This window comes from Ahaetulla prasina, chromosome 3 (genome assembly GCF_028640845.1).
Source record: "Ahaetulla prasina isolate Xishuangbanna chromosome 3, ASM2864084v1, whole genome shotgun sequence".
In the NCBI taxonomy this organism is placed as follows: domain Eukaryota; kingdom Metazoa; phylum Chordata; class Lepidosauria; order Squamata; family Colubridae; genus Ahaetulla; species Ahaetulla prasina.
Window position 1 is genome coordinate 164924251 of NC_080541.1, and position 22508 is coordinate 164946758.

At 40.0% G+C, this 22508-nt stretch overlaps 2 protein-coding genes across 5 annotated transcripts in view; one reads left to right on the forward strand and one right to left on the reverse strand.

The window, feature by feature from the left end:
• HOOK1 (hook microtubule tethering protein 1) overlaps positions 1 to 3840 on the reverse strand; it is a 30861-nt gene extending 27021 nt beyond the window's left edge. Inside the window, exon 1 of the mRNA XM_058174689.1 lies at positions 3603 to 3840. Coding sequence (XP_058030672.1) covers positions 3603 to 3653 — 51 coding nt within the window. The 5' untranslated portion in view covers positions 3654 to 3840. The remainder of the gene's footprint in view (positions 1 to 3602) is intronic.
• LOC131194088 (E3 ubiquitin-protein ligase RNF170-like) lies at positions 3635 to 21952 on the forward strand. Of its 4 annotated transcripts, none has more exons than XM_058174697.1 (7): positions 3635 to 3771; positions 10876 to 10961; positions 14920 to 14987; positions 15558 to 15666; positions 19027 to 19100; positions 20573 to 20746; positions 21108 to 21952. In XM_058174697.1, the coding sequence occupies exons 3-7, from the start codon at positions 14943 to 14945 to the stop codon at positions 21387 to 21389; spliced, it is 684 nt and encodes a 227-aa protein (XP_058030680.1). In that variant the 5' UTR covers positions 3635 to 3771; positions 10876 to 10961; positions 14920 to 14942; the 3' UTR covers positions 21390 to 21952. The 4 variants fall into 4 exon arrangements, with proteins under 4 accessions (XP_058030680.1, XP_058030682.1, XP_058030683.1 ...); XM_058174699.1 differs by having other exon boundaries at positions 20576 to 20746; XM_058174700.1 differs by having other exon boundaries at positions 20639 to 20746.
• Positions 21953 to 22508: the final 556 nt, after the last annotated feature.

Below are 22508 nucleotides of genomic sequence, written 5' to 3' on the forward strand. Positions count from 1 at the left end.
TTTCATTGATTGCCAGAAAATTATTAACTAATTACAGTTTGGGGGCAGCAGCAGCAATTTACTTACTTATTTAGTGTATGATGAGACCATGACAAAAGAGAAGTACACAATCCAAACAATTACATACAAAACTTCTGCAGTGGCCTCATAACTGGATGTCCAATTCAGCTATCCAAGTAATTATATTAGATTTGTATTTGCAGCAGGAATAGCAAATATAAACCTAATATAATAAAGATGTGCAGCTTACGCTATTTTGCTGTAAATAGTATTGTTTTTTAATCTATAGGGAAAAAAGATTACCCCTCCCCCCAAAAAAAGTAATTCTGCATAACCAAGAATTACATATAAGTATTAAGATTGACAAGATGTCCAAGTGTTAAAAATGTGTACTTCCCGCCTGGACTACTGTAACGCTCTCTACATGGGGCTCCCCTTGAAGAGCACCCGGAGGCTCCAACTGGTTCAGAATGCGGCCACGCAGGTAATAATGGGAACAACTCAAGGCTCCCATGTAACACCTGTCCTGCGCGAGCTGCACTGGCTTCCGGTGGTCTTCCGGGTGCAATTCAAGGTATTGGTTATCACCTTTAAAGCGCTCCATGGCATAGGACCGGGTTATCTACGAGACCGCCTGCTGCTACCAATAGCCTCCCATCGACCCGTGCGCTCCCATAGAGAGGGTCTCCTCAGGGTGCCGTCGGTCAAACAATGTAGACTGGTGACCCCCAGGGGGAGACCCTTCTCTGTGAGGGCTCCTGCCCTCTGGAATGAGCTGCCTCCGAGGATACGTCAACTTCCTGACCTCTGGACCTTCCGCCGTGAGCTAAAGACCTTTCTATTTCATCGTGCAGAGCTGGCTTAATAAAGTTTTTATTGGGGTTTTATTATAGTTTTATATTTCTTCAGCCTTTAATTTAAGTAGTCTTTAAATGTTTTTTTTTAACTTTTCTGAGTTGTGCTTTCACCCTGGCTGTAAACCGCCCTGAGTCCTCCGGGAGAAGGGCGGTATATAAATTAATTAATTAAATAAATAAATAAATAATTGCCAACCAACTATTAGGAGAAAAGAATGCAAAGGGATGTAAAGTGACAAAAACTGTTAACAAAACCAGTTTTCTATCCTTTCACTATACTCTTTCACCCTTAATTTCCTTTGACCTAAAACCCAAAAACTCTTTCATAGGATACAAAGAAAGATTAAAAAACAAAACAAAAAACTGCTTATAAACTATTTTGAATGATTTTGGAATGGCTAAACTAATGCTTTTCAAATTGTGTGCCATGGAATATTGGCATTCTACAGAAATGAACACAGGTGTTCTGTACAAAATCTTCACTGACTGTCTAACTGCTTGCCAACCAAGAATTTTAGGAAATAATTGGCTGAGAGAGAACTTGGTTTTGTTTTTGGTTTAACCTTAAAAGTATTTTTCTGCTTCACCAATTTAGAAGCACCAGTCATTTTCATTTATTTCTCTATTGTAGGAATTCTAGAGTCTCTTATGAACTACAAAACCACCCTCTGCAGCACTTGAGTGATACATGCTCCCTTCTTCTAGAATACTGCCATATTCTTTTAGGTTCAAAATCCATTTATAATTATAATCAACCTAGTCAGGGGTAGTCCATGAATAAGAGAATCTGACAAGCTTTGTTTCCAACTATTATCTGCAAAACAAAAAATGAACCTAGCTCCACCAAATGGTTTAAATGCCTTTTTGTTTGATATATTTGTATGAAAAAGAATTTTTGTACTATGTTGTAAAAAAAAGCAAGTAAGGAAGCCAATCAGTATAGTTCCAAATTAAAGTCACAGTTGCTTAATTTGAACTGTATCTTATTTCTGATGGCATGGTAATAAAAATAACTAACTAGCAGCTTTTACTTGCTAAGTTATAAATTACTTCTGATCCCTAACAAAATGACAGCATTTTCATAAAAAAACTATTATTGCTCTGGCACAAAGATCACTTTAAATTACTCTTAAAACCTACAGTTAAAGTCATCACAGCCCCATTACTGATGTTACACCTGTCAAATGTTTATGTCATGCAGCATTTGTAAAACAAGTAATAAATCAAACATAACTTCTTCATCATCACATACAAGAAATAAGAAGAAGATAACTGTGTTAATGTGTATATTATGCATATATTATGCATATATACACATGCACACCCACCCACACAAACACACACAAACATTCTTTTTAGAACAGGCATCAGAATTTCATTTTTAATATGTTCCAGTGTGTACACACAAAAAGTGACAATAAAGGTTATATCATCTATCTCTTTATCAAGCTTCTAGTATACATACTGTAACTCAATTTTTGAAATTTTTAATCTCACCTTTATTATTTTTATAAATAACTCAAGGTGGAAAACATATCTAATACTACTTCCTCTTCCTATTTTTCCCCACAATAGGTGGAATAGGTTTTCAGGTGTACGGAATATGTGGTCTATATTCCATTTCCTACAACAGCTAATAAAATGATCTCAAAGTTATTTTCAAAACCAGAGAAAAGCTGAAAGGCCTACCCAAAGTCTTCCATTTGCAATGTATTAAAAAATCATTACTGACAGCTTAAAAAAAAAAAGTAATATTTTCACACAAGCTTTGACAGAACCTGAAAGGATACCTGAAAAGCCTTTATTAGCTATCATTAGATTTTCTCCTTGCTCTTTAACAAGCACACGTGTCTCTAAAGGAGGCAGGATTCATCCCTTACATTATCTTCCATGATTTCCTACCGCTACTTCCTAGAAAAACTGCATTAGAAACCTGTTTGTCTAAAAGCGCTCTGACACAAAAGCCCATTTTATTTATTTTTTATTTATTTATTTATTTGTCAAGCATGTATAAGATAACAGATATAAGTATAAACACGCTTATGAATACAGGAAATGGATACGAATAAATGGGGACAGTACGACAGGGCCGGTAGGCACGTTGGTGCGCTTATGCACGCCCTTTAGGGTTCAAATGTCCCCCTTTCCCCCTCCCTCCCTCCTAACAGGTTACACTGGAGAATTACTCACTGGGTATCCCATTCAGAACCATTTTTAAACTTTTTATTGACCCACCAAAGGGAAGCTCCCCGCCAAGAGGCTCCCCATAAACGAGTAACCCACAGCCTACCGTGCAAACCAACGCACCCCGGGGCAATTTTATGCGGAAGGGAGATCTGGACAGCGTTAAACAGGCAGGCCAGAGAGGAGGGGGTTTGCGGGGAGCCAGACTGCAGCTCCAAGATAGACCGTGACCGTCTGAACACGGCAACCCGCGTTCGGGATGTGAGAAGAGCGAAAGAATACGAAGCGGTAGACGAGCGCGGAGATCTCCATATTGAATTTGCAGCTCCGCTCCAGGGCAATATTGCCGTCACCGGGGCGCCTGTGGGGAACGGCGCCTTCCTTCAACACCAGCCCTCCCCAACGTCCGGCGGTGAGTCCGAAGGCGCGAGCGGAACCGGCTCGAGGCGACTAGGAGAAGGCGAAGGGAGGGGGGAGTGATGGGGCTCCTGCTCGGATTAGACCAAGAGGCGGAGGGGGGGGTTCCTTTCCCGCCCCCTCCCTCCTTCCCACGCCACTTACCCAAAGGATGAGGCTGTCGCACAGCAGCTGGTCGGCAGGTTTCCCTTCCATGACGGCGGCCTCCCCGCACGAGATGACAACTGTGGCGGCGGCGGCGCGGCAGCAACAGCGCCGCCACGAGGGTTTCCTACGCAACGCACAATGCGCCAACGCCGAGAACAATGCGCAGGTTACGTGTCAGCGACGGCCAGTGTTACCTTAACTTTAACCACTCCCCCCCCGCCACCGGCCGAGCATTAGCCCCTCCCCTGGTCGGGTTTGTCCCTGAGGATTCGTGCGGGTGTTTGACGCAGGAGCCGGCCAATTAGGAATTAGGAAAATCGGGCCGACGAGCCTTTATTTGGCAGCTTCCAGCCTCCTTGGAGTCCATCCAAAAGGCGGCTCCCAAGGGAGGTTTGCATCGTATGGGAAAGGAGGCGGGAGTGGGGAGGAGTACCTCTCAGAAATTGGCTACGGCGCCCCCTGCAGGACTGATGCCGGAGCGCTTGGTTTTGCGGAGCTCTGAATTCAAGTGGACGAAGATGATGCTGTTCCGTGCTCCTCCCTCGACAATCCTACCAGGTGTTTGCCGGAGCATTTTGGGCCGTTCTGTTCATGTGTCCCCCCTCCCGTTTTTTTCCTGCTGTCTTTGGGACGCTTTTTCCTCGCTCGCACCACTTGATAGGAACTTGATGGATTGCAAACCAAACCCGACGTAGGCTTTTACCTGGAGACCCAGGTGGGGAGCCAGTGGTCTCCCACTTGTTTTGGAGAGCGTCTTTTGTGAGTTTCTTCCTTGCCGCTGAGATAAAAAGCGCTACCTTTCAGCCAGTGGGAAAGCCCCCCCCCCAACACAGGGGTCTCCAACCTTGGCAACTTTAAGACTTGTGGACTTCAATTCCCAGAGTTCCTCAGCCAGCTTTGCTGGGAGTTGGGGAATTCTGGGAGTTGAAATCCACAAGTCTTAAAGTTGCCAAGGTTGGAGACCCCTGCCCAGTGGTGAAATCCAATTTTTTTTACCGACGGTTCTCTGGGCGTGGCTTGGTGAGCGGGTTGGCGTGGTGGGTGTGGCTTGGTTGGCATGGTAGGGGAAGGATATTGCAAAATCTCCATTCCCACCCCACTCCAGGGGAAGGATACTGCAAAACCCCCATTCCCTCCCCACTCTGGGCCCAGCCAGAGGTGACATTTGCCGGTTCTCCAAACTACTCAAAATTTATGCTACCGGTTCTCGAGAACCTGTCAGAACCTGCTGGATTTCACCCCTGCCCCTAACAGAACTTCTGTTGCTGACCCTTGTTCTGCCACAATTACCACGCCAGCAGATGTTCCTGCTTGTACAGTGTGATTTGGGCCAGGTTAAGGAAAGGGATTGGTCGGTGGATCCCCATGGCTTTGTTTCACTTCCTATCGCCTGCTGGAGGAAAGCAACTCTAAATCACTACTTTAAAGACCCAAGCACCACCCCAATCAACCATCAGCACCCAAATCAGCACCCAAGGTTCACATCAGACCAACAATCAAGTAAACAATACCCCAGTCAAGAAACTGCCTGTTCTGTCCCTCCCACCTAAGTCCGGGAGGCACGAGAAATGACTCAATTAGACGGCAATTGAGACCACGGCAGCTATCAGCTCTGGCAGCAACCCAGCGAGCGTCTGCCAAGGTTTTTCTGTCATCTTTCTTGATGCTGGCGTGTCAACCAGGAAATCAGGAATAAACAGCACTTCAGCTCAAGTTCTATCTAGGCAGTTTGATTTGTTCGTCACAAAGCAGTATAGCAGCCCCTCCTGCTTTTATACCCTGTGAGGTGTGGCTCCGTGACTCAGCACTTTCTAGGCCTGCCCCACCCCTGCTTCTGTTGTTCCCGCCTCTCTTTCCTACGAAACCTGGGATCTAACCAGGACTGATTGTCCTCAGCTGCATCTGGAAGCGTATAGGAGACGGAAGCCTCGTCACCTCTTCCACCTGGCCTGCCTCTGGCTCCTGGAGCTGAGCCAGGGAGGCTTGCCCTGCAGAAGGGAGCCCTGATGGCCATTCCCCCTCACTCTCTGAGTCAATCTCTGGCAGGGGGCCAGGCCCGGGGGGGCTGGAGCCACAACACTGCCAAAGAATCCAACAGCAAACAGCCCAACCAAAGAATTTTTAAGACCATCCCGCACTGACACTGAAAGGATGAGCCACAAGAATATAACCAAACATCTATTCCTTACTAGCACCGATGATGTTAACCCTAGTGTGGATAATGAAACATCTGCAAGAAAACAAGCAAGCTCAGAGAGCACCAAGGACTCCTTGGCTCTAAATCACTCTCCATAACTGGATAGGGCAAATTTAGACAGATGCTTAAAACACCTGGTACAATGTATGTGTGGATATATCTGCATTTGAGCCAGTGTTGACTCCTGGCGATAGCTTGGACGGTCCCTGCAGTATATACTTGGCAAGATTTTTTAAAAAGTGATTTGCCATTTTTTCCTTCCTAAGGCACAGAGAGAGAGAAAGTGACAGGTCTGAGGTTATCCAGGTGCCTTTGTAACTAAATAGAGACTAGAACTCACAGTCTCCCAGTTTCTTGCCTGGTGTCGTACTACTAGGTCAAACTAACTCATATACACTGGTGCATGCTTGCACATACGTACACACACACACATACATACAAACAAATATCAAGTAATAATGTGATGGAGATTTTAATATCAAGTAATTTAGCTTAAGACCTTGATCTATGCCCTTCATTCATTTTTCATTTATTTCTAGTGCTATATTTAATTTTGAAGAAAAAGTCAAATGATTGTAGCATTAATATCTGAAATCATAATTAATATTGATAGATTATTCAGAATATAAAAAGTATACACATGCATTGCACTAAGGAAATTATTGTCTAGTTATTAAGTGAAGAGTGCATGCTACACACCATTACAAAACATTTACTCTCATTAGGATCTTTACTAAGAGTATAATAAAATATACTTACAACAACCATAAAGATCTATGGAAATTAAATGTCAGTTTAATTAATTAGGGAGGAATTTGATCTGTCACATGAAGAGGGTTTTTTTTTTAACTGAGTTGCCAAAACTAATCCAAGTATTGAGTAACTCAAAACCACACCATATAAAATAGTCAAATGTCCCTGGGAGATAATGTGAGTCTTAAATTACTGATAGGAGCTATTAGAAGTCCAAACAATTTCAGAATTGGTCTAATTCTACTTTCCAATGCTAATTCGACCTCTAGAAAAGAAACTTCCACTTAGTATTACTCACCAAGATTGCTGCTTTTAATTTCCATTTTCTATACATATTTTAAGATTCATATTAAATCCTAATAATTTTATAAAGGGGCCATACGAAAGTCATATTGCCCAGAGGCAGAAAATAAATTCAATTTTCCTCCTTCCATTCAGAAATATTAAGTTTGTTTTATAATTTTTTAAACAGGAGAGCAACTTTAGAGGAAATTATCTTTCTTTTTATTTTCAGTATTTTTTGTTATCTTTCTAGTTTCATTTTTTGATGGAAAGTAGCATTGTACTGCTGGACAATATGTAGTAACTTTATCACACAATCTCATTGACATCTTTTCCAAAAGAATCTTAGATAGATAGGCTTAAGGTGGTGGCACAATCAGTTCAATCTTTCTGATTCTCAAGCAGCCAAAAATATTTGGCTATTTTTTATTTGACAGGTAGATAGGCTCAACTATTATGGCTGCACTTGCCTCATTTCTGCCTAAATAATATAAGACAGCCAAATTACCAGAGTTTATTTTAACTTGCATATCTCAAACTAAACTACTGTAGACCAAATTCAGAATTTTCTCCCCCCCCTCTACTTTCTCTTATAGCAAGCAATAATTATTATATAGTTTCTTTCTTAAAGGCTTAAGTTAGGGCCAGTGAGAACTGTATCACACAGGGAATCATAGTGGATGACACGAAAAGCTACAATCTCCATCTCCAACCTCTTTCATTTAAAAAAAATGAAATGGATGCAAGCAACATTGAGCTCCTCGAAAACTTGTGTAGTATATAAATATTACAGTTCCTACTGAAGGGAACAAATATACTAATTGTTTCCTGCAACATATATACTGATGTCTTTGTATACCTGCATTTCCTTTCTCATGAAGAACATACTTGCTGCTGTAAAGTACATCCTTCCTGCATTAACCTGCATTAAGATCTAAAAACCTCTGTAAAATGCCACTCTGTTTCCCACAAGAAATTGTCATGTATCTCAACTAGCAGAAGCAATCTACACACCTTTGTAGTGCTAATAGGGGACCAAGTGGCTATTTAGAAAGACAAAAAGAAGGAAAAGATAACACTACAGAGGAATGCAAATTTAGAGTTAGATTATATCACTGACCTTTACTATGGGATACACAAACCAGATTCCAGGATATGCAGATGCCAGTTGATGGTTTATGACATCCCTAAAGATACTTCAAAGGCCTCCTTTTGGGTATAAGAGGACATTGCTTTCTCTCATTACTTTTGTAGCTCCTTCCTTGCATGTATGCACCATCTATATGTTTGGAACGACTATCCATTTGAACCTGATCAGGATTAAATGCTATTTTACTCAAGCCTCTGTTTAAGTCTCTTGATCGGCAGTTATGAGCTTAGACATATTAATAAGTGAACCTTACACTACATTTAACATGTCAAAGAGAAAACTAGGTTAGAAACAACTTCCTGACTTCATCACTCTACTTTTATACATGCAGGAAACTAAAACACATGTGTACATGGGAGCCCTAAAAATGTTTTAAGAACTGCTAAGGACCAAAAATCAGTGGCGGGTTTCAGCCGGTCCTGTCCGGTTTGTTCAAACCAGCCCATCCCAGCCATGTCACCACCACTTCTTGTAGCACTGAGCTGCTTGCCTTTTTAAATCCAGTGCTCTTCTCTGGCTGCAGAGTCCAAGCGCTCTTGAAATCCAAGAGTGCTGGATTTCAAAATAAAAGCCAAGGAGCTCAGTGCTACAAGGAGAAGAAATTCCGGGAAGCCACCTTTGTTGGAGCTGAACAGCCGGGCTTTAAAGCATTTTAAAGCAGCCTGGAGCAAGAATCCCTTTGTCGTGTCCCACTCCTCCGCTGACGGCCGGGTCACGGAAATCCGAATCAGGCGTGCCTCTGCAGCTCTGCCAAAGTCCTAGCAAAGTTCTCAAGGCAGGCAGGAGACCAGAAAGTGACTTCAGCAAGATAAGGTAGACTTTGCCTGACTCAGAGAATGCCAGAAAGCAGATCCTTTATATAGGCCATGGGGTGTGGCTCCATAACTCAGCACTTATCCCGGCCTGCCCCTCCCTTCCTTCTGTTGACGCCGCTTATCAATTCTCCTGAAGCGAGGGTCACTCCAGTCTGCAGCTGTTGGTAATTGACCTTCCTCAGGCTCACATGCTGTGGGGGAGGGGGAGGGGTCTAGTTGCTCCCTTTGCCTGGGCATGGAGCCAGGGCTGGGGGCTGGAGGCGCTTCTTCCTCTTCAGCCTGTCTGGGCATGGAGCCAGGGCTGGGGCCGGGAGGCATACTAGAACATTCCTCCGTGTTCGGAAGCAGATAAGAAGACCCCGGCTGAGGTGAGATTGGACGAGACACAACACAGATCTTCTTCACATGCACAGAACCTGCACATGCGCAGAAGGTAAAAAAACACATTACTTCCTGGACGGTGTGTGTCGCTGGTGGTCCGGCGATCGCTACCAGATCGCTGAACCATCGGCCACGATTGCTACCAGATCACGAGATTCGGTCAGAACTGGGAGCATTTCACCCCTGCCTTGTATCAATTTTTTTTCCAATCCGTGCAAGCATTTGAAGAGGCTACAAAGGTATACAGAGTCTTCATCCTTGGCAGCAAGGTGGTTGAAACCCTTTGTGAACTTGTTTTGAGCTGCTGCTCTCAAAATTTCATTGAACCGAAACATCTCCACAGATCTAGGCTCATCTGTTTCAATTTGTCTTGCTGACTTAAAATGTTAGATATGGGTTGGTTTTTATTTTATTTGATAATGTAATAAAAAAAAGAACCAATCCATATCTAATCTTTTTAGCTTTGTCGGATACCTTTGACAGGAGGGATTTTGCCCCACCAGGATGCACTTTTTCCATACAACATGAATAACAGACTTTTGTTCTTGGGACTGCTCAGGAGGACTGGGGGTAAGCAAAGCACTGTAATTGTTCACAATGCCTCAAGCATTTTATAAAACTATGCTTTGTTCTATCTCAGCTGAGAAGCTCAAGGAAGCTAGCTAAAAACAGGGACTTTAGAATGGATAGACCAGAAGAATCTAGTTTCTAATAGAATTAATCACTGTCTGTCCTTTGGAGAGCTTGATGCAGGAAGCAACAGGTTGTGCAAACTGTTTAAAGACTACATTTCTCACATGTCTATTGAGATCATGAGAAGGTTGAAGAACAAGCTGATTTCTTACCTCTATCTTTGCTTGCTCTTGACTCTAAAATCATTCTGAAGCTACATAGACCACCTGAAGGAAGTAATACATGACCCACTTCATCCATCTTGGGAATTATCAGAAATAGGTAGTCAGATAGCAATAGCATTTAGACTTCACAGTGCTTTCTAGCCCTCAATTTGGGTCCTCATTTTACCCACCTCAGAAGGATTGAAAGGCTGAGTCAACCTTGAGCCAGTGAGATTTGAACTGCCAACTGCTGGCAATTAGCATCAGCAGAATTAACCTGCAATACTGCATTCTAACCACAGCGCCTCTTCCAGGTTGCGGCCCAGATGAGTGCACACGCTCCCTTTTAGGCATTTGGTGCCGAAAAAGTTCGCCATCACTGCTCTATAAACTTCTTTGTTACACTTTGGACTTCAAATCTACATTATAAGGTGCACTGATCCTATTTCAGCAATAATCTTCCCCTGTAAGTAGCTTTTTTGTATTTATATGTATCTTAACTCCCTCGGGAAGGGAATGAATTCCACCTCCGCTTTATAATGATGCAATTATTTGGAGATCTAATATCCTCCTTTTGAAGCTCACTTCATAGCATGTTTTCTGATTAAATTTGCAAATATGTCCTAAAAATGGACATATACATTGTTTGTAATTTAATATCTCTTAAGATCTGGAATCTTTCTGGAAACACTAAATCATACATATGAGGAACAAAAACTTCCATGAGTATGTGAAAATCCTACAAAACATTGACATTAGTCAAACATGTTAATTATTAACTAAATTAAATATTCCACCTTAATAAAGTATGGGCTGTGACCTTCTATCACAACACTATTCTGTCACCCTAACCTAGAGGGAAGATCAGAAGATATTTTTGGGGAAAAGTTGTTCCTAGGCATCTACTAAAGTATAGTCATACAGAATTCCTTCTGGGACCAGGTAAGTTACTAAGATGATATGAATTTAAGTTAAAATGTGTGTTCTTGTATTTTCTTTTCCATAAGATAAGGGGAGGGGGAGATTTTCATTTGTATGAAAATAAGTTTTTGGATTTGTTTTTTGAAATATAATAAATATAATAAATAAATATCAGAAAGTAAAGATAGAACATTTTGAAAAAAATAATAATGTTAATTTCAGTTTTTGTTTAAGTACTGGAGGCCTTACTCACATTCTCTGCTAAAAACTTCCCTGAAATTATACAGGAAAAAAATGAACACAATTTAACTCTAACTTAGCTGGACTTTATGCAATTTTTATTTATGTTAGGGTGTACTAAGCTGTATCCAAAAGGGAGCTGTTTCAGCTTATAGAAGGAGGTTGATCCTTACTCACTGTGTGCTACCCAAAAACATTTCTGAGGCTTGAGAGATCTTGTACGGTATGAGTTATAATACAAAACACTGCAACAGAAGAGAAACCAAAGTTGACTACTTCATAGATCTATTGACATGCATTTAAAACCAGGGTGCTCTTAGCAATAGTGAAGTTGGGTTATCTTGATCTGAGAACAGCAGATCTAGGATTTGATAACTCATCCCCTCTTCACTTTACAATTAGGTTACTGAGATTCACTATACATGGGGCTGCCTTTGAAAGATAACTCAGAAGCCAAAGTTGGCTCAAATATAGCATAATAAGTTTAACAGTTTAACCCCAATGCTTTCATTTATGTACTGGCCATTCATCTGCTCCCAGGTCCAATTCAAAATGCTGGTCATGATCTATGAATCCCCCACATGGCTCAACTCCCTGGAATTGTCAGGACCTCCTTTTTCAACCACTGTTGATGCCTATTATACAGAAGAAAGCATGAGGTTTGGTCTCTTCTGTATAACAGAAAAATGCACAACTAAACTATACCATAACTATAGAATTTGATTTTGTCATTTCTCCACCTGTCACCCAATAGTTATTCTCCTGTACTATTGTATGCCAGGAAAAAAGTCATATACACTTTGGCCTTCAGTTATTTCCGTTTTTCTTGTCTGGTCTCAGTATTTTTTAATCCTATGAAAGAACACATAGATTTACAATGTTCTCACAATGTAAATCTTAATGTCAAGGCTTGCTCTTGTTATGATTGCATGCTGAATGGAGAGTGTTGGGTTTAAGTGAATAAACAAACAAACAAACAAATTGGCACCACCATTTCTAATTGGTCTAGTAAAGTATTTTATATGCTTGGCATCTGAAAATTTCCTCTCTAGATCTCATTGAGGTAAAGAGAAAACAAGGCTGAATCTTAAACTTTAAGCAGAGAATATACTTTTTTTTAGTGTAACTTGTTTTGTTAATTTAATAGCCTCTAAACCAGAAATCATGGCAAAGTAGTATTATCTCTATCTATGTACATGTGCACATAGATAACATATGAGTGTGCCAGTGTGGTGTAGCAGTGACAAGCTAAAAGTCAGAAGGTTGTGAGTTCTGGTTTTGCCTTAGGCACAAAGCCAGCTGGGCGACTGTGGGCCAGCCACCATATCTCAGCCCTAGAAAGGAAGCAATGGCAAACCACTTCCAAAAATCCTGTCAAGAAAACTGCAGGGACTAGTTTAGGTAGTCATCAGAAGTCAAGATTGACTTAAAAGCGTTCGTACAGAGATAGTGTGGGTGAACGTCAGCTTGCTGACTTAGTCTTTGAGGAGAGATTTTTTTCAAGTAGCATGAAAATGCCTCAATGAAATGAATCATTAACTCTGTGTAACACCAGTTTCTTTTTATAACTCATCTGGGATGCTGGACTTAGCTCAAAATAAACAGAGGGCAGCTAGGATGCTTTTTTGAAACCAGCAGTCACTTAAAGCTACAAATGGGGTCTCGGGTCAAAGATAAGGAAGCAAGGTTTTTTTGACCCCATCGATCTGCTGATTGGGAATTGTAAATTTCCAGAAACCTTGTGTAATGTTGCTTAAAAAGAACACTCCAGATTCTGTTTGGATTACACAGTTAAAAGAGTGAACTGCCTCCAACAATATATCAGGTTAGTTAACCAATGTAGATTCTAACAAGTTATTCCTTCCGTCTGGAAATCGCTCTAAATGGAAAAAAATGTTTCTAATATAGTCACTTCTGGTTAATTATAGGAACTATTAAAGGAATAGAAATCAAGATGGTGATCATATCTAAGTCCCCAATTTTGCCTAATCCAAGACTAATTGCCTAATTTACTATAATTTTAAAATTATAATTTAAAATTTAAATAGTAAAATGGGCAATATCTAAATTTGATAATTTAATTTGATAATGTGATTAATGTGATTATTTATGAGAATAAAATTAATTATACACTACTAAATTTTGAAAAAAATATTTTTTTAGAAATATACTCTTGCTATCATCTCATAGCACATTACTTTTACTTGAAATCCGTCCTGTTGAGGATGGCAGTTATTTAAAAATGTGGTAAGTACTTCAAAGACTCTGTTCCTAATACCAAAGTGCCATTAATTGTCATTTTTATAGTGGGGGAAAATCCTGCTATATTTTAGCTGCCAACTTTTTGCTCTTTTCTTAGGATGAGTTCCCCTCCCACCAATGTGGTTTTGGTGTCAAGATTATATCTGGTTTTTGACCTGTAAAAGAGTAATTTCTGAATATACAGGATCACAGCCTGAGATATTTAAGTATTTATTTAGGCTGAAATTTATTTTAACCTCAGCAGTTGAGCAAATGTGGTAACCCTATACCTCACTGAACTAGTATAGGATTCTCTATAGACTTCAGAATATGGGAAAACACCAAAGCTTCACAAGAACATATATGTAGAGCAGTGGTTCTCAACCTTTATAGTGCTGCGACCCCTTTAATTCAATTCCCCACGATGTGGTGACCCCAACCGTAAAATTATTATTTTTTTAGGCAGCGATCTCAACGCTCCTCAGCAGCCGCAGAAGGGAGAAAAAAGCGGCACACTGTTTTTTTGAATTTATCGCGCCTGAAGCCGTATTGGCTAGCGATCTGAACTGCTTGCAATTGCCTTGAGGACGGAGGCATTAAAGCGGAGACTTCTCCCCTATTAAGTTTATCGTGCCTGAAGCCAGATTAGGCTAGCAATTGGGAGTGATTGCAGCTGGCTTGAGAGGGAGACATCAGAGCAAAGATTTCTCTCTTTTTTAATTCATCACACCTGAAGCCGAATTCACGATTCTTCGACTCGCAAGTATACTTCCCATATTTCTGATGGTCTTAGGCGACCCCTGGCAAATCGTCATTCGACCCCCAATAGGGTCGCGACTCACAGATTGAGAACCGCTGATGTAGAGTCATCACTGCATTGGAGTAATGGGATAATGCATTAGCCTAATTAGTTCTACCCACCTATAACAAAAGAAGTTATACATTGAAGATGATTAAATGATCAAAGTTATACATTGAAGTTTCATACATTGAAGATGATCAAATTACCAGTCAATGCAGCACCTGCATTGAAAATGCCTAGAAAAAGATGCATACAACAATTGAAAAGATGTGTACAAAATTGCTTTGAAGAAAAATTATCCTTGGGAACAGCAGTAGTTTTCATATATTTTTACCACTGATTCGCCACGCACGCATCTTCTGCACATGCACCCTGCTTTCCATGCATGTACTTTGCTCGCGCACACGCCTTCCATGCATGCACCTGGCCTCAAAAACTTGGGTAAATAGGATGGCATTATGCCATGGAGGCACCCACAGTTCCCGCTACTGGTTCGTCTGAATTGGTTTGAACTGGCTGAATCCCACCTTTGCTTGGGAAGGAGGAGATGAGATGAAAAGTCTATGGAAGCATGGAAGAGCATGCTATTATATAAATATTTATTGTGTTTATTTGAACTGCATATCTACCTAACCAAATCTGTCTCATCAACAACCTATCTTATCAAAATTATATCAAGTCTTACTTATTTTATAGACATCTCAACTTAAAGTCAAGAAATGAGTTCTTTGGAAAAGAATTGTGTTCCTTCATCCTCCAGAACAGTAAGTTTACAACATCTCTTAAGCTACATAATACAAAATTCAAAAGATATGTGCAAAAATCGTAGGTATCTGGAAAGTTTTCAAACTTCTGATTATTTATTCTCCGGAAGAATTGAATATCCCTGAACCCAGAATTTTGTGGCAGCTTAATTAGAAACATATGGTTCCTGTTTTGGTAAGAGATGAAACTTCAAAAACAAGAAGTAGGATTAGTTTTCCAAACAGAGGCTTGATATATGATATGCTGAATTTATAAAAACAGAATGACTCCATTAATCAAGTTTTCATGTATTAAAGGGATTGCCTTTAATACACTGCTCTGCTTCTTTCCCATCCGACCACTTTTTTTAAAAAAATTGGTGCTTAGCTAAGCATTTTCAAAGGACACCCACAGTCATAAATCAACTACTATGGCAGATTCAGAAATATGTAAAACTAGTAAACATTCTATTAAGCATTGTACTACTTTTTCAGAGTTTTCTAGGGTCAATGCACAATTATTAAAGCCTCTAAAGCATTTCTGGAATTAACTGGAATATCATTAAACACAGCATTTTTCTCCCCTCTTAGGAACGTCTTCAGCAGTGGCAGCAATGCTACCCCAGTGATTTGAGCTGTCCTATCTGTCTCCAAACTGCCAATTTCCCTGTAGAAACCAACTGTGGACATGTCTTTTGTGGCAAGTTAATTGGGCTACTACTGTTTGCTCATAAATTTTATTTTGCAAGACCACAGTAAACTTCATATTACATGAAATTATAGAATTAAACAATATACATTTTGTGAAACAAATGCCCATTTGGGGATGGAACTATGCAAAAGACAGATGATAAGGGTCAAAGTTTCCATGAAATAAATCATAACGTAATATTTGTCACTGATCTATCTCTGAATATATTCACACTACCATGTTCAAACTAATCTTGATATCTCTTGTAAAAATGCACATACCCATCACTATTTTTATTATGAAAAAAATAAATGAAGCAGCTTTTTACTTTACTTTTACTTCAGCTGTTGTAGAGTACACAGACACATTATAAAGTTTGCAATGCTCAGGAAGTCTTGTGGACAATTAAACAGGAAATTTATACTTTTGAGACCAAGAGTACTGTACTTACTTAACATTTCCATTTGAGTCTCTGAGCTGGCAAAAGGCCAACAGAAACAGCTATATCAAACAGAACAAAAACAATTGGCAGTCAAAGCTTTAAGCTAATTTAATAGCAAGAATATGAACATTGTTGCCTTGAGAATTAAGTAAATTAAAAAACTACCTCCTGCCATCTGAAAAAGGCAAAAAAATAAATAAATTAGAAGTATTTCAAATCTCCTATTTTTTTTTATTAAAAACATTCTAGAACACTTTAATGTCTGCTCTTCAGAATACCACATTGTGCAATCTTACAGTGTTCAAAAGATGCAGTTTTTTTTCTTTAGCTAAGCAAATTTTTCCATCATGTAGAGAGATATTTGTGGGTTTATGCTTAGTAATATTTTGAGAAATTGCATGCACATTTTTACCAACTGAAGTTAATGGTGATATAGATTAAGTATCTTTATCACCAGTATATATGACAAAAAGAGCTGTAGTGTCTGGCAACATTAAAACACAACAGTAGCAAATTACCAGATAACTTGTAATTTTATTCTAGCAGAGTGGTGGATTTGCATCTAATTGGATATAGGAAGTGAAGTAAATATATAAAGGTTTATAAAGATTAATTTATAAAATGCGTATGACTACTGACAAAAAAATATTCTCTGCATGGCTTATAGTTCTAAGACAATTAAAATAAAATGTTCAAAGTATTTTTAAAGCAGTTATTAAAAACAGTGAACACACAGCACAAAAATCCCATTTGTGTTCAAGGACAGCATAGAACCGTGTTGGCGAACCTATGGCACACGTGCCAGAAGCGGCATGCGAAACCGTCCCATGCCGAATGAGCAGCCTCGCCGGCTCCTCGTTGCATTCCTGTGCTCAAATGCATGCCAATCAGTTGGCCATCGCGTGGGTGGTGCTGGAGGACCTCGGAAGTGCAGCGGTCCATCGCACATGCACGAGCCAGCACCTGGCCTTCCAGGTTGGCAGCTTGCGCATGCGCGATGGACCGCCGCACTTCCGGGGTCGCCAGTACTGCATGCGATGGCCAGTTAGCCGGCGCACGTTTGAGCAGAGGAACATGATGGGAGCCGGCGAGGCCACGCATTTGGCACAGGACGGTTTCACGAGCCACTTCTGGCACGCGGGCCGGCACGCGAGAACGCCGAAGTTTCGCCATCACTGGCATAGAACAACCAGCAATGCTTTTAAAATTTTATCCCCAAAGAGCAGTGTAGAATATAGGAATTGGTGTCAGGATTTTTCCTGGCAGAAATTGCTCCCCAAAAGTTTATACCATGGGGCATATGAAGAAAAATAGCACCATTCCTAGTGCAGCAAAATAATAGGATTGATGACAGCTATTTTTCTTATAATGGGCACTGCACCAATAAACCTTTGCAGCATCATTCTACAAGCATTTAAAATCAGGATTATCAACAGTGCAAATTAGAGAGTTATTAGAATAAACCTGTTCATCCAGAACCATTGTAATACAAATAACATTCTATTATGGATTAGTAAGGAATTTAACATATGGAGTAAGAACTCACATTTATAATTCTATTAAAAATGTAATTCTCATTTTCTTACTACCTTTGGTATCCACTTCCCTTTTATACAGGATAGACGATATAAAGGCAACATATTTAATTTAGCCATATTGCAACACAAATATATTAAAAACATCTGATTATCGAAGCCAGAAGGGGAACTGATATTATGTTACTTTCTGCTATAAAACAAGAACATTCATGCAATTAACCATACCCACACAGGAATCCCTTCTTGTTCTCTTTACTTTGTTCTAATATTAGATGCTCCAAGTAGGGGAAAAAAGTTATTAAATGCATAGACCATATTATTTCAATCCTCCCAAAATACAAGATTGAAGAATATACAAATAGTTCAAGTTAATCAACACATCCACGCAATGATTAGCAATAAACAAATAAGCAAGTAAGCAATGATTAGCAATAAACAAACTTTCCAATGATTTCTTATAATTTTCTCACTGCCTCCATTTACATATGATTTTAAGAAGGAAAGTACAAACAGGCTTTGGGCTAGGTAAATTTCACTCTGTACATTTAATTATATTTGGCATTAAAAGGTGCAAGAGTGGAGCAAATAACTTATTGAAAATGTATTATCTAAAGTTTTAAATGCTTGTAGAGCATGATTTTTTAAAAAATATAATATAATACATAAATACATATAATACATAAAAAACAGCTAAAAGAATAGATAGTTAAATTCAATTGATGCTCTAACTTTTAAATACAAATTTAAAACCTCATTTAAACCCTTTTTTTAAAAATCCCAATTTAAAACTACATTCAAGCTAGTCCTGCTCTTCGAAACAGCAACGTCTTCAGGTCGCGGAGGAAGGACTTGAGATATTATTGTTACAAATTGCTCTACATTTTCCAAAAGTCTCAGATTTCAACTGTATTTCAAACCATATGTCCAGGAAATGGCACAGATGACTAATATTGGGCCAATATTATTTCTAATTATTAATAATGTTTCTTGCTGGAGGGGGGAGCGCTAAAAAAAATTGTAACAAACCTGATTGAAAGATCCGATATCATTTTGAAATGCCTCAATCCACAAATACCCTGCCTTGAAAAAGGTTTGCTTTCCTATTCTTCAAATCTGCTACACAGGAAACAAATACAAAACTTGACCATTAAGTTTTTAAGCAATGTTTAATTCTGTTTGCAAATGGATATCCATTTAATTACTGGCTCACATGGAATTAAAATTCCAGTGTATTGAGCATCTCACCTACTTCTCTTGAGTTTTTGTTGCCTTCTTGCTAGAACATGTAATATAGGAATCACCTTTGGGTGTGAACAGCTACAAAGTTGGCTATGGTGTTTTCCCATAATGCAACTTTTTGGCTTACAAAGACATGTCTTCCTTTCCTAGGTTACTGTCTAATTGGATACTGGAAACATGGGTCTTGGCTGAATGCAATCAACTGTCCACTTTGCAGGCAAAAAGTAAGAATTTCCATCTTTTCTTTGAAGTTACAAAAAGAGGTAGAAAAACGCCAAGAATAAATGTCTCATATTTCAGGTTTTCATTCCTTAATATAAGTATCAGCATTTCTAATTTCATGCTTGTCAGATCAAAGAACTATCAATGATTAAACCAGAGGTGAAATTCAGCAGGTTCTGACAAGTTCTGGAGAACCAGTAGTGGAAATTTTGAGTAGTTCGGAAAACCGGCAAATACCACCTCTGGCTGGCCCCAGTGTGGGGTGGGAATGGAGATTTTGCAATATCCTTCCCCCAGGAGTGGGGAGGGAATGGAGATTTTACAGTTTCCTTCCCCTGCCACGCCCACCAAGCCACAGCACGCCCACCAAGCCACGCCCACAGAACCGGTAGTAAAAAAAATTGAATTTCATCAGTGGATTAAATTGTGTACCTGCAATAGGCTTTGATTTTTTTTAAAAAAAATGGTTGATTGCCTTCAGAACCCTCTTAGTGTAATGGTTAAAGTGCTGGCCAAGAATCCAGGAGACTGAGTTCTAGTCCCACCTTAGGTAGGAAAACCAGCTGGGTGACTTTGGGCCAGTCTCCCTCTCAGCCCAGCACAGAATTGTTGCTGTAAGGAAGGAGTCATGTGTATGTTCAGTTATTGCTTGTTCAGTTATTGCTTTATTATTATAAAAATAATAAAGGCAGGATAAAAATCTAATAAATAAATTTGTTCGTTCTTTCTTCTTATACTCCAGGGGTCCCCAACCCCTGGCTATGGCCTGGTACCAGGCCTCAGCCTGTTGGGAACCAGGTATGCAAGCAGCGAGCAAACAGGCGAGCATGCAAAACTCCATTTGTGCAAGGTGTGGGCCGGCGCACTTGCGTGCAAAGCTCCACTGCACTAAACCATCCTCTCTTCCCCCACCCCACTACTGCTGCTGCTGCTGCCGGTCCACAGACCCGGAAAGACTAACCACTGTTATACTCTACTGAGCTTCACCTGCTGACTGTGGAGTAAACTGCACAACAGCCTCAGTGTAAAGAAGCAAGCTTGCTAGGGAAGACCTTAACTTCAAAGGGTAAAACAAATGACCCAGAAGGTCAAAGAAATAGCAGTCATGAAATGGCCCACTCTGGGGTCCTGTTGGGATGTTCGCAGATGGGGACCAGGGTAGCCTTTTCTGCCGAGCTGCCCAGCCTTCAGAATATCATTTCCTCTTAGGTTAGGCTAACCTCAATCCTGCTGGATTTTCATATGGCCGTGAAATCCTGATTTTGTACCTGAGTCTGGGGTATAGCCTGGATATGTGATAGGGCCCATACCCAGGCGATGTTGATAGTTGTTTTACAATGCTTAGTGGTTCCATATTTTCATTTTTATATAGTATGCATTTATCTATTTCATTATAAACCATGTAGAGTCGTGTAGTGTGAAATGGGTGGCTATGTAAATCCATGTAATTAATTAATTGGGTCTTTCTATCTAGCAGAAGACAAACAGTAGAACTTTGGTTCTCAACATCTTGGGGTGGTGTTTTTTTTTTTTTGGCAAGGTTGTTTTTTTGCACACCTGTTCTGAAAACCAGCCTGACAAGAAAAACAAGCGAACTTTCTATGACATCAGAACTTACAACAGACGCTTCTCGGGATACCCTCAGCCTGTAAGTGATAACATTTTCCACATCAAGAAAAATGATCCCATTAAGTTGACAAGATTCCATGAGTGAAGTCATGCTGGCTATTCTCCTAAGGAGAAGTTAGATTACACAAATTGTGCTTTCTTTTAATGGGGCATTAAGTAGGCGATACGGTGGCTGTCATGCCAAAGGAAAACAATCTTTTGGGGTGACCCCAAGTGAGGGGGACGAAAGAGTGCTGCCTAATTATTTATTCTGCTTTGTTCAGTTTTAATCCATTGAGTTCAGCAATGGGCAAGTCCCCAGCTATAAAATTCCTTCCCCTAAAATCAGATTAATAGTAGATTAATAGTAGATTCCTAACTTACCCGATCTCTGTGCTTAGTTTATAGATCATCTTTATGACATGCCAGTCCTTCTTCCTGTTATCCTAAGAGGAATCTTCACGCTAGCTACTCTCATGTGGGTCTTCTTCTTCAGAGTTGTCATCTGTTTTTTTGGAACCATCGTGTGCACGACCTGCCCACTTGAAGGGATGCCTGATCTTTGTAGAACCTTGCAGATAGCTGATAACATAGCTGCCATAGTCTTACTTTTGATTAGCTTTATAAACATTTGCCCTCAAACGGAATCAGAAGGTGCAAACAGGACGCTCTCTAGGGAATAAAACATTACCTTGGCATCATAAGGGAGGGAACTGCATTGTCTCTGAAAAGTCAAAATTAACCAGCCTGATAGTGGACTTAGTTTAAAAAAGTGATTAAGGGCTAATGTGTTGCATTGTAGTGTAAGCAAACAATAGAGAATATATTGGCTGGATGTTCTTATGCTAATAAAGGACTTAAAACCAGTGAGGTCTCAGAGTCTTTAAACAGGTATTGCTGCTGTTTTAAGAATATATTTTAGAGTATCTTAAGGAAGACTGAATAATTGATATATCCCTGATTAGGACATACTGTAGATGCTGGTAGTTAGGAGCAGGCACAGGAATTAGGAAGCAAAAAGTACTGAGAAAATGAAGAAATGGCAGTACTGGATAAAGTATATATCTAAGTCTAGATGTTAGTAGAGTAGAGTAGAGTAGAATAGAATAGAGTAGAGTAGAGTTTTCCACGCACATATGTGCTAGTCGTTCCTGCTGTAGGGGTGGTATTCATCTCTGTTTCTAAGCCAAGGAGCCAGCTCTGTCCAAAGACATCTCCATGGTCATGTGGCATGACTAAATGCCAAAGGCACACGAAGCGCTGTTACCTTCCCACCAAAGTGGTCTCTATTTTTCTACTTGCATTTTTTACATGCTTTCGAACTGGGAGGTTGGCAGAAGCTGGAACAAGTAACGGGAGCTCACTCCATTACACGACACTAGGGATTTGAGCCGCTAAACTGCCGACCTTCTGATCGACAAGCTCAGCATCTTAGCCTCTGAGCCACCACATCCCTAGAGTAGAGTAGAACAAAACAGAATAGAGTTGGAAGGAACGTTGGTTGTGTTCTAGTCCAACCCCTTGCTCAGGCAGAAAATCCTATACTGTTTCAGATAAATGGTTGTCCAATCTCTTCTTAAAAACTTCCAGTGTTGGAGCATTCACAACTTCTGGAGGCAAGTTGTTCCACTGATTAATTGTTCTAAATCTCAGGAAATTTCTCCTTAGTTTTCATAAGAATTGTAGGATTGTGTGAATACAGTATGAATAAAATAAAGAAATGGTTAACGAAATACATTTTAAGTACATTACTCATGTAACTAGTACAAACATTTTATGTTAAGACTCTTGTAGAATCACTT

Excerpts from the sequence above, each read along its gene's own strand:
- LOC131194088 (XM_058174697.1), top strand. The coding sequence starts at position 14,943 with ATGAGTTCTTTGGAAAAGAATTGTGTTCCTTCATCCTCCAGAACA. Across the intron at positions 15,667-19,026 it reads CTGTGGACATGTCTTTTGTG|GTTACTGTCTAATTGGATAC; the intron begins GCAAGTTAATTG and ends TTCCTTTCCTAG. Across the intron at positions 20,747-21,107 it reads TCTCGGGATACCCTCAGCCT|TTTATAGATCATCTTTATGA; the intron begins GTAAGTGATAAC and ends CTCTGTGCTTAG.